Source organism: Diaphorina citri, unplaced genomic scaffold (assembly GCF_000475195.1).
Source record: "Diaphorina citri unplaced genomic scaffold, Diaci psyllid genome assembly version 1.1 scaffold851, whole genome shotgun sequence".
NCBI lineage: Eukaryota > Metazoa > Arthropoda > Insecta > Hemiptera > Psyllidae > Diaphorina > Diaphorina citri.
In genome coordinates this window covers 110,131-121,387 of record NW_007378283.1, presented here as the reverse complement: position 1 = coordinate 121,387, position 11,257 = coordinate 110,131, and the positions used below count along the sequence as shown (strand labels likewise).

Sequence of the window (11,257 nt, the reverse complement as noted above, 5' to 3'; positions counted from 1 at the left end):
GACGGTGATGAAGAGTTTTCAATTCCGTGTCTCGGAGCTTGTGGGTGGGAAACTCAATCTGAACAAGTATGTGAGGAATATTGCAGATCTGTGTAGAAACGTCACATGTGATAACAAAGGCTATCCTAAGTCCTGGAATGACACACAGAAATTGGCCAGGATGATCAACGCCAAGTCCATGTCAGTGCAGGATACATGCAACTTGATGCTGAGTTCCATTGGTAGCTACACTGACTACGTGGTAGAAGAGGAGTTACGTGTTGACAAAATCGCCAACCCAGAGGAGCGTGATCTACTCGCTTTGTCCCTGACGTTATATCGCCAGTGCTGGATTACTTGTGATGTGCTCATGCTTATTTGTAACAAGGAGATGCAGATGAGCACTTGTATTGAGATATTTCATAAAGAGGATGTCACACCTATTGGACAAGTGCTGGCTAGACTTAGAGCTGTGCTGTACGGAGCTACGTTTGCAGGTAAAATTTCACTTTCAAATCTGTAGGTAGGTTTTAAACCTAAACACATGCTACCGACAGGTACTTCGTTATTCAGAAAAACACGAAGTTATTCCCGATATTCATAACAAAATTGATAGACATACCTACCCTCTAAAGGCAAGCAATCAGCTTTTCACAAGACCCACTATCTTCACCAAATAATATTGATAAAATTTAAATAAACGGGAGTCAACGGATTGAGTCCCGTTGACCTTTTTTTTACCGAGTTGAGTCCCAATGCTTTTATGTGTTGTAAGTGGGTGGTGAGGTAGTTATTCATTGTGTACCTTCGTCTTTTCCGTCCCCCAGGCAACCCGGGTGTGAAAATCAAAGAGTTGGTAATCACAGGTGACCAGTGTCTTCAAAGGATACCCAACGTCACTCCCCCTCATCTCCAGAACGTCACACGTCTTATAGACGTCTGGCGAGGATGTTTGCAACCCGGCCCTGGTCTCCTGGATGCTGTGTCTATACCACTGACTAGCTTGGTACCCGTGGATAAACGCCTATTGGGTTATATCGCCAGTGCTGGATTACTTGTGATGTGCTCATGCTTATTTGTAACAAGGAGATGCAGATGAGCACTTGTATTGAGATATTTCATAAAGAGGATGTCACACCTATTGGACAAGTGCTGGCTAGACTTAGAGCTGTGCTGTACGGAGCTACGTTTGCAGGTAAAATTTCACTTTCAAATCGGTAGGTAGGTTTGAACCTAAACAAACGCTACCGATATGCTTGTCACAAATGTCGTTCCCTGCTTAATGCACTACGCTAAATTTAATGACTTGACTTGGACTCGAACCACCAACCTCCAGATCCCAAGTCTACCGTGCTAACCACTACACCACTGAGGTTGGTTTGGGGTGGTAATTATACGAACTACATAGGTATGTATGTGTAAAAATACATACTACCGATAGGTACTTCGTTATTCAGAAAAACACGAAGTTATTCCCGATATTCATAACAAAATTGATAGACATACCTACCCTCTAAAGACAAGCAATCAGCTTTTCACAAGACCCACTATCTTCACCAAATAATAATGATAAAATTTAAATAAATGGGAGTCAACGGATTGAGTCCCGTTGACTTTTTTTTACCGAGTTGAGTCCCAATGCTTTTATGTGTTGTAAGTGGGTGGTGAGGTAGTTATTCATTGTGTACCTTCGTCTCTTCCGTCCCTCAGGCAACCCCGGTGTGAAAATCAAAGAGTTGATAATCACAGGTGACCAATGTCTTCAAAGGATACCCAACGTCACTCCCCCCCATCTCCAGAACGTCACACGTCTTCTAGACGTCTGGCGAGGATGTTTGCAACCCGGCCCTGGTCTCCTGGATGCTGTGTCTATACCACTGACTAGCTTGGTACCCGTGGATAAACGCCTATTGGAGAGAGCACCAGAGAGGGTGGACCAGATGAGGAGGTACATGGTCGGCATTTTCGCTCAAAGTTGTGACCTTGAGCCTGGTGTTGTTCATAAGCTCAACTCTATCTTGCCAGGTAATCTATCCATCTTGCTTCTTAAAAAAGAGATCCTAGTAACCACAGCAAGAACTAGAAATAAAGCTATTTTTTTTTCATTATTGTTTACTTTGAATGAGGAAAGAAGAAAATCTGCATATTAATATCCTCAGAATTATAAAGAAGATAGAATTTTCTGAAGGACCCAAGAACCCATGTCATGTATAAGAGCTTTTTTAACTATCAAATTGAAAATCAAGTCGAAAAGGAACGCAGTTAATTATTTACCTACCAAACGTAGTTAATTAGTTGTTTAGCTCCTAATAATAGGTCTATTTATATTTATTTACTATCACGTACGCCTATTGGAGAGAGCACCAGAGAGGGTGGACCAGATGAGGAGGTACATGGTCGGCATTTTCGCTCAAAGTTGTGACCTTGAGCCTGCTGTTGTTCATAAGCTCAACTCTATCTTACCAGGTAATCTATCCATCTTGCTTCTTAAAAAGAGATCCTAGTAAAGTAATCACAGCAAGAACTAGAAATAAAGCTATTTTTTTCATTATTTTTTACTTTGAATGAGGAAAGAAGAAAATCTGCATATTAATATCCTCAGAATTATAAAGAAGAATTTTCTGAAGGACCCAGGAACCCATTTCATGTATAAGAGATTTTTTATCAAATTGAAAACCAAGTCGAAAAGGAACGCAGTTAATTATTTACCTACCGAACGTAGTTAATTAGTTGTTTAGCTCCTAATAATAGGTCTATTTATATTTATTTACTATCACGTAAATAACTGGATTCATTCTCGATCGTGAAGATGAAGCACAAGCTCAAGATAGCACTGAGAGGAGATCGACCGATCATTGAGAAGAAAGAGGGCTTGACCTGTCTAGGCCTGAATCTGGAGTGTGTTATTTAGATTCCTGTTCTAATGAAATCGGCTCAGAATTAGTCACGTAAATAATCACGTTCTACTTCCAGTTCTGCCTGCCACCGTGCTTGTTCCTCTGTTCACGTTCCTCTACTTGGATTACGAACATGGTTCCTATCTATCACGTGCCGAGCGAGACGCCATCCTCTTCTCCTTCAGTGTCGTATCTCTACTGAACCACGCCCAGGTAGAGACATTCCAACATCCGAGCCTGATGAAGAAAGCGGAGAGCGTGGAACTGATCCGTGCCTGTAATCTATTCATGAAGACAACTCAGCTGGTTATCAATCTGAACGCTGTATGCGGCTTCCCTATCCCGCTAGAATCTGTAGACGGTCACAACTATTGGCAAGGCACCATGGTGCAGCGCTTCTGATCCGTGCCTGTAATCTATTCATGAAGACAACTCAGCTGGTTATCAATCTGAACGCTGTATGCGGCTTCCCTATCCCGCTAGAATCCGTAGACGGTCACAACTATTGGCAAGGCACCATGGTGCAGCGCTTTTACGAGTTCCTCACCACTCAGAGGAAGCATACCAGTGATCTCTTCCATACTGTGTGCTCCTCTCTCACAGATATCGGAACAGCACAACCCTTCCGCAGAGGTTCGCATGATAGGGCCTCTCCCCTGTACAGGTTTGTGGTTCTGATTCAGCATTGGACAGAGTTGGGTCTGTGTGATAGACATGTGACCAGTGCTGTGCACAACGTGTATGCTTTTCTGGAGACATCCCCCCCGCATGCATAGGACATGCATACTGCATGGTCTGTGTGATAGACATGTGACCAGTGCTGTGCACAACGTGTATGCTTTTCTGGAGACATCCCCCCCGCATGCATAGGACATGCATAGAGTCACAATACAGCATGCATAGGACATACACAGAGTCACAATGCAGCATGCATAGGGACAGGCTTTTTCTGCACAAAGAAAACCCACAGTTGAAATACCCATATTTTTCTTCAAAGACTGAAGCGGAATTTGGATTTATGTGTACCTAAACTTTTCACAACACATTTGCACTTATTGCAACCTAAGTCCTAAGTGCTTCTTCCAATGAATATTACGTTCCTGTCTTCCTTCTCTCTTCGATTTCGGGGCGATAAGACCATAGCAGTTACAGTTCCCTCTGTCAAACCTCTTTAAAAAAAAAAAAAAACCTGTAGTACGTACGTACGTACAGACCATGGGCTAAAAACCACTTTTTTGACATCAGGGGATCCCAAAACGGATATTTCCAACTATTTCCCCATTTTGAAAATTTTTTACCGATTGCAATACTTTCATTACTAGTATAGTCGCTATACTGTAGTAATAGAAAGTAAAAACAACAACGAAGAAAAGATAGGAAACCAGGGCACACCGCGCCTTATTTGGGACAATAGGGTAAAAATTGAGGCCTCAAATGTAGGTCAGGAGATAGCTAGGTCAACACAGAACCCGGTGACCTAAATATAGGTCCCGGGGCCCGGTGGGAGTCCCGAATTTTATCGAATTCACGCAGAATGTTACGCAGGATTTGGGCGTTCCAGGTATTTCACGTGAGATGCGTACTGATGACGTCACGGGCCGCACATGACGTCATTGTTGACAGCAACTTCCGAAAACGGGAAATAATATTATTCTTATGTATACCCACCTATGCCTAGCTTAGAAACGGAAAACTTTTTTGGGGGGAGGTAATTATAAAGGAATTTTAATTGTGTTAAGCATAAATAGGTCAGGAGATGGCTAGGTCAACACAGAACCCGGTGACCTAAATATAGGTCCCGGGGCCCGGTGGGAGTCCCGAATTTTATCGAATTTACGCAGAATGTTACGCAGGATTTGGGCGTTCCAGGTATTTCACGTGAGATGCGTACTGATGACGTCACGGGCCGCAAATGACGTCATTGTTGACAGCAATTTCCGAAAACGGGAAATAATATTATTCTTATGTATGCCCACCTATGCCTAGCTTGGAAACGGAAAACATTTTTGGGGGAGGTAATATTATAAAGGAATTTTAATTGTGTTAAGCATAAATAATGCTTGTCGCAAAATGTCGTTCCCTGCTTAATACCCTACGCTAAATTTTATGCAAGTCTACCGCGCTAACCACTACACCACTGAGGTTGGTTTGGGGTGGTAATTAATTATACGAACTACATAGGTATGTAAGTGTAAAAATACATAGATTTTATTGGGACTCCATTTTCTCACCTACTTACTTACCTACATAATAACTTATCTACTCACGATTGCGAATGTCATCGCCGAAAACGGGAAATAATATTATTCTTATGTATGCCCACCTATGCCTAGCTTGGAAACGGAAAACATTTTTGGGGGAGGTAATTATAAAGGAATTTGAATTGTGTTAAGCATAAATAATGCTTGTCACAAATGTCGTTCCCTGCTTAATGCACTACGCTAAATTTTATGACTTGATTTGCACTCGAACCACCAACCTCCAGATCCCAAGTCTACCGTGCTAACCACTACACCACTGAGGTTGGTTTGGGGAGGTAATTATACGAACTACATAGGTATGTACATATCTATTGATTTTATTGGGACTCCATTTTCTCACCTACTTACTTACCTACATAGTAACTTATCTACTCACGATCACGAATGTCATTGTACTTGGCCAAAGTAGTACCTATGTCAAGAGTACAAGGTCATACAAGATAGGGGTCACTCAATTAGGTACCCCTCACATAAAAAGGAGAGGTACCTACTTACCTCCTCTTAAATAACTCAAGATATCCCCCTCCCTTCTCAAATCACACATGAATCACATGATTGTTACTCCTAACTGCGCCTAGAAGGTGAAACAAAATCAATGTTGCGAAATGCTCTCTCTCTATCTCTCTTTCTCTCTTCCCTTCTCCCTCTCCCTAAATAACTCCCCTTCTCTCACTCTGTCTCCTTTCCTCTCTCTCTCTCTCCACTCTCTCTTCCCCTCCCTAGGTCCTCTTCTCTCTCGTAAAAAGGAGAGGTACCTACTTACCTCCTCTTAAATAACTCAAGATATCCCCCTCCCTTCTCAAATCACACATGAATCACATGATTGTCACTCCTAACTGCGCCTAGAAGGTGAAACAAAATCAATGTTGCGAAATGCTCTCTCTCTATCTCTCTCCCTCTTTCTCTCTTCCCTTCTCCCTCTCCCTAAATAACTCCCCTTCTCTCACTCTCTCTCCTTTCCTCTCTCTCTCTCTCATTCTCCACTCTCTCTCCCCCTCCCTAGGTCCTCTTCTCTCTCGCTCTCTCTCCCTCTTTCTCTCTTTCCTTCTCCCTCACCCTCTTCATCTTTCTCCGTCACCCTCTCTCGCTCTCCACACACACACACACACACACACACACACACACACACACACACACACACACACACACACACACACACACACACACACACACACAGTATTGCGAGAATTTAGGAAACTGGAACACTTGTCATCATGGCACGAGAGAGAGAGAGAGAGAGTTTTCTCCGAGAGAGAGAGAGAGAGAGAGAGGGGAGTTTTCTCCGAGAGAGAAAGTTCAAGGTTTTGGGGTAGTACGGGGCACCACACGGTTCAAGGTCAGGTCACCCAGAGAGGGGAGGTAAGAGAGGGGAAGAGAGACCAGAAAGAGAGGGGAGGTGTGAACTTTGGACCAGGAAGGTAGGGAGAGAGAGGGGAGTTTTCTCCGAGAGAGAAAGTTCAAGGTTTTGGGGTAGTACGGGGCACCACACGGTTCAAGGTCAGGTCACCCAGAAAGGGGAGGTAAGAGAGGGGAAGAGAGACCAGAAAGAGAGAGGAGGTGTGAACTTTGGACCAGGAAGGTAGGAGAAATGGTGAACTTTAGACCTAGATTGTGATGCTCCACATTTTGTATGTGCTCCACATTGTATCTGCTTGGGTGAAGGACACAGCATCCTTCTCCCTCCTTTTCTTTCTCCCCCCCCCTCTCCCTCTTTTTTTTTACTTTCCTTGTCCCATAGGGAGGAAAGTATCTTAAAATTTTTTTTAAAAAAAAAAAAAAAAAAAAAAAAAAATGTTGCTCTTTTTGCAGTTTGCGACAATAACAGTGAGTTTTTTTATATATGTCTATAGAGTTACCTAACTTCTTAGCTTTTTACAGATTAAATTGCCGACCCCAAATAACATTGGGAAAAGGTTCAGTAAAGGAAGAAGAAAGATTTACATTCCCATCATTTTTTTTTTCTTTTTTATGTCAAGAAAATTACTCTCATTACCTAGATATCTAGATAATTATTAATAGGGGACTAATTTAAGAGTTTTATCTTAGATCGGACCCCCCCAAAAAAAAAAAAAAAAAAAAAAAAAAAAAAAAAAAAAAAATCATCATCATCATCATCATCAACTTTTATTTGTCTGAGATTTGTTATTGCAATCTTATCAGTCTTATCACTTTTCTTTGCATTATTTCGCATTTTTCCACTTTTTTTCATTATATCTGAATTGCTATTTCTAGTACATACTTATACCTACTTACCATGCCAATCCATACCCACTTATTGAATTTGCTATTTTTAGTAGGTACCTAGTAAATAGATTATATGTAGGTATACAGAACTATTGATTTTTCCAATCTTATCATCCGAGGTAAGGTGTGTGTAAAGTAGAAGTGCAAATCGCACCGACAGGGAAATTGCTAATAAAAATAGGTACCTAATACCTACTTACCTATAATATTGATAAATTGGAAGAGGGAAGATTATTTTTATTACAAAATAGGTACCAAAGTGGGTACTTTTGAATTGCTTTGCCAACAAATAAACTTATCCATGTGATAATGTTTCTATTTCAAGTGTGGGTTTTGCAAGGTCAGATATTGATAAGTTGATAACATAACTGCATACTAGTGTTAACACCCACTCATGAAATCTTTTGTTTTTTTTTTTTAAGAGGTTTGACAGAGGGAACTGTAACTGCTATGGTCTCATCGTCCCGAAATCGAAGAGAGAAGGAAGACAGGATAGGTGAAAGCCAGCCGTTCCGAGAACGAACATTATCCCATCAGGATAAAATCCGCCCCGGGCGGGAATCGAACCCGCGGCCTAGTGCTTACAAGGCAGACGCACTACCAACTAAGCTAACTAGGCTGGCAACAAATCTTTTGTACTTTCCGGATCCATTTTCCTCCTGTAATTTTTTTTGCGGTCCATTTTTCTACAGGAATTTTTTTGTCTGAAACTAAGTACTTTTACCTACCGAGGTACCTACCTATTCAAATTTCCAAGTCCGAAAACATGTTTTTTTTTGTCTTCAATTCCCATTAATTCTCTGACATTATTGTAGGTAGGAAGGTTAGTCTCGATTTTTGGCCGGAAAATTTCTATCTCAAAATACTCCCCATGTAATAAGGGATCATTTAAAAGTGTCCAAAAATTGAACTTTTTTTTTTTTTTAATTTTTCTAAGTCTAAATTATGAAGAAAAAAAAATGGATTTTTACTTTTTTTAAGTCCGCAGCAACATCGACTTTAGTTGATATCTGGATGAGTGACTGTCCGATTTTTACAAAATTGTTACAGTCGCGTCCTTGGACCATACCGGGATAGCATACCAAATTTCATCTCTCTACGACAAAACGTCCTTGAGATATTTTGTTCACAACTTTCTACTTTTTTCCATTTCAACCTGTAGTACGGCCAGCCTAGTTAGCTTAGTTGGTAGTGCGTCTGCCTTGTAAGCGCTAGGCTTTGAGCACATTTGAGAAAAGGCATTTTTAAGCGCCTGTATTAGGGCAGTTTTAAGGGTATATACCTACCTACGTACTTGCGTATTAAATCACACTAACTTACCTCACCCATTTCCTTCTAGATATGGAGGTGAAATGGTAAGTATGGTTCAATACATGAGAAACCTGTACTCAAAATTCAACAGCCTGGGGATTCAATTGATCGCGTTCTTTGGTAATTACAAAGCCAAAGACAAACGCTCCGTCTGGATCAAAAAGAGATACGAGAACGTCAAACGTTTCATTGAAATAATGAACAGCATTCAATCAAATACCTACGACGCTGAACAGGATTTTCAGACTTCAGGCTCTCTGTTCCCTTCCGAGTTGTGTCTTACAACCGCTGCCATCATCAAGTATGAGCTGGGACAACCCATCGTACATAGTCTTACTGAGAATGATATAGAGATCATCACCTACGCCAGGAAGAACAACAGCTTCGGTATACTAAGCCAGGACACGGACTTTATCATTGCTAATGCTGCTGTGTACTACTTGTCCATGCGAACTTTCAATATGCGTGACATGACAACCTGCATCTATGACAGCCAAGGCTTGGCAACACATCTTGGACTACAATTGAACCAGTTACCTCTGTTTGCTACACTGATGGGGAATGACATCATGGAGTATGAGGTGATGAAGAGTTTTCAATTCCGTGTCTCGGAGCGTGTGGGTGGGAAACTCAATCTGAACAAGTATGTGAGGAATATTGCAGATCTGTGTAGAAACGTCACATGTGATAACAAAGGCTATCCTAAGTACTGGAATGACACACAAAAATTGGCCAGGATAATCAACGCCAAGTCCATGTCAGTGCAGGATACATGCAACTTGATGCTGAGTTCCATTGGTAGCTACACTGACTACGTGGTAGAAGAGGAGTTACGTGTTGACAAAATCGCCAACCCAGAGGAGCGTGATCTACTCGCTTTGTCCCTGACGTTATATCGCCATATCTATTGATTTTATTGGGACTCCATTTTCTCACCTACTTACTTACCTACATAGTAACTTATCTACTCACGATCACGAATGTCATCGTACCTACTTGGCCAAAGTAGGTATTTATGTCAAAAGTACAAGGTCATACAAGATAGGGGTCACTCAATTAGGTACCCCTCACATAAAAAGGAGAGGCACCTACTTACCTCCTCTTAAATAACTCAAGATATCCCCCTCCCTTCTCAAATCACACATGATTCACATGATTGTTACTCCTAACTGCGCCTAGAAGGTGAAACAAAATCAATGTTGCGAAATGCTCTCTCTCTCTCCCTCTTTCTCTCTTCCCTTCTCCCTCTCCCTAAATAACTCCCCTTCTCTCACTCTCTCTCCTCTCCTCTCTCTCTCTCATTCTCCACTCTCTCTCCCCCTCCCTAGGTCCTCTTCTCTCTACGAGTAGGTTTAATGAAAAATATCTACGTAGGTAAATAATTACACAGTTTAAAAAAAGGAGACCTTTTCAGACCTTTTCATTTTGACTATTTTCACCAAGCTTTTTTTCCGGACAGGATAAAAAAAAAAATCCTTATTTCTCAGAGTTGCATTTTAATTATTTCTGTTTCTGTTTGTCTCATCTCTCTCTCCCTCTCTCTCTCTCTCTCTTCTTCTTCTTCTTCTTCTTCTCTCCTTCTCTCTGTCTCTTCGACTGGCTTTTTACTTTCCTTATCCTATAGGAAGGAAAGTAATGTAATCGGGTCAAATTTTCGATGGTCAGTTTTTAGTGCCAAAACACGTTTTGAGGTCCCTAGAGCCTAAATACAAAGTTTCAGCCATTGGTCCGTGTGTGTGTGTCTGTCTGTCTGTAAACAAAATATCTCGAGAACGGTAAGAGCTAGAGACTTGAAATTTGGCATGCAGCTGTCAAATATGACAAGGATGCGACACGAAACTTTTCGTTAAGACACTAACACTAACAACGGTGGTCTTATCGTCCCTAAATCAAAGGGAAAAAGGAGAACAGGATTAAATAAAGCCAGCCGTTTTTCAGTGAGTTGAATTCGAACCACCAATCTCCAGTTCAGAAGTCCTCCACTGTACTCTACTGAAATTGTCGCACGAGTATAATATTACCTAATGGACACTTATGTGAAGCAACATCGGGCGTGGACAGGAAACCGACACGAGGCAAAGTCGAACCTTTCAAGGCACGTGGCTGTATAAATAGGTATTCCTCATCTCTCTCTTTCTCTCTCTCTCTCTCTCTCTCTCTCTCTCTCTCTCTCTCTCTCGCTCTCGCTCTCTCTTTCTAATTTATCTATTCTTCTTCCCATGCTCTTTGGTACTTCTCTCTCTTTCTCTCCTCTTCTGCTCTTCCTCTGCTTCTTTCTCTCCTTCTTCTTCTCTTTCATTTTCTTCTCTTCTCCTTCTCTCTTGTTCTGCCCACGCTGTTTTTCCATTTTTCCTTTATCTCTTTTGTTCTCCCTCCCTCTCTCCTTCTTTTTTCTAATCTATACCTACTATAAGTACCTACATACCCAAGAATTACTTTAACAATCATTTGACAAAAATACTATTGAGCTTATGTAAATTTGTGTTCCTATAACCTTAAGTTACCTAGCACCTAAGTACATAGTACATCTACCAAATGAATACCTAATATAAGAAACGTAAGTCA

The 11,257-nt window shown here is 41.3% G+C and overlaps 2 protein-coding genes across 2 annotated transcripts in view; both read left to right on the top strand.

Annotated features, from left to right (window-relative positions):
* Nucleotides 1–9,603, top strand: part of LOC103512555 (constitutive coactivator of peroxisome proliferator-activated receptor gamma-like) — an 11,704-nt gene extending 2,101 nt beyond the window's left edge. Inside the window, exon 3 of the mRNA XM_008477325.2 lies at nt 8,721–9,603. Coding sequence (XP_008475547.1) covers nt 8,721–9,603 — 883 coding nt within the window. The remainder of the gene's footprint in view (nt 1–8,720) is intronic.
* LOC103512549 lies at nt 2,323–3,964 on the top strand. The gene is made up of 4 exons (XM_008477315.2): nt 2,323–2,445; nt 2,953–3,255; nt 3,390–3,668; nt 3,789–3,964. The coding sequence occupies exons 1-3, from the start codon at nt 2,361–2,363 to the stop codon at nt 3,650–3,652; spliced, it is 651 nt and encodes a 216-aa protein (XP_008475537.2). The 5' UTR covers nt 2,323–2,360; the 3' UTR covers nt 3,653–3,668; nt 3,789–3,964.
* Nucleotides 9,604–11,257: the final 1,654 nt, after the last annotated feature.

What these genes read in the sequence shown, in the direction of transcription:
- LOC103512549 (XM_008477315.2), top strand. Translation starts at nt 2,361, where the DNA reads ATGAGGAGGTACATGGTCGGCATTTTCGCTCAAAGTTGTGACCTTGAG. An exon ending in GCTCAACTCTATCTTACCAG is followed by an intron (nt 2,446 to 2,952) that starts GTAATCTATCCA and finishes TTCTACTTCCAG; the next exon opens with TTCTGCCTGCCACCGTGCTT. An exon ending in CGGTCACAACTATTGGCAAG is followed by an intron (nt 3,256 to 3,389) that starts GCACCATGGTGC and finishes ACTATTGGCAAG; the next exon opens with GCACCATGGTGCAGCGCTTT.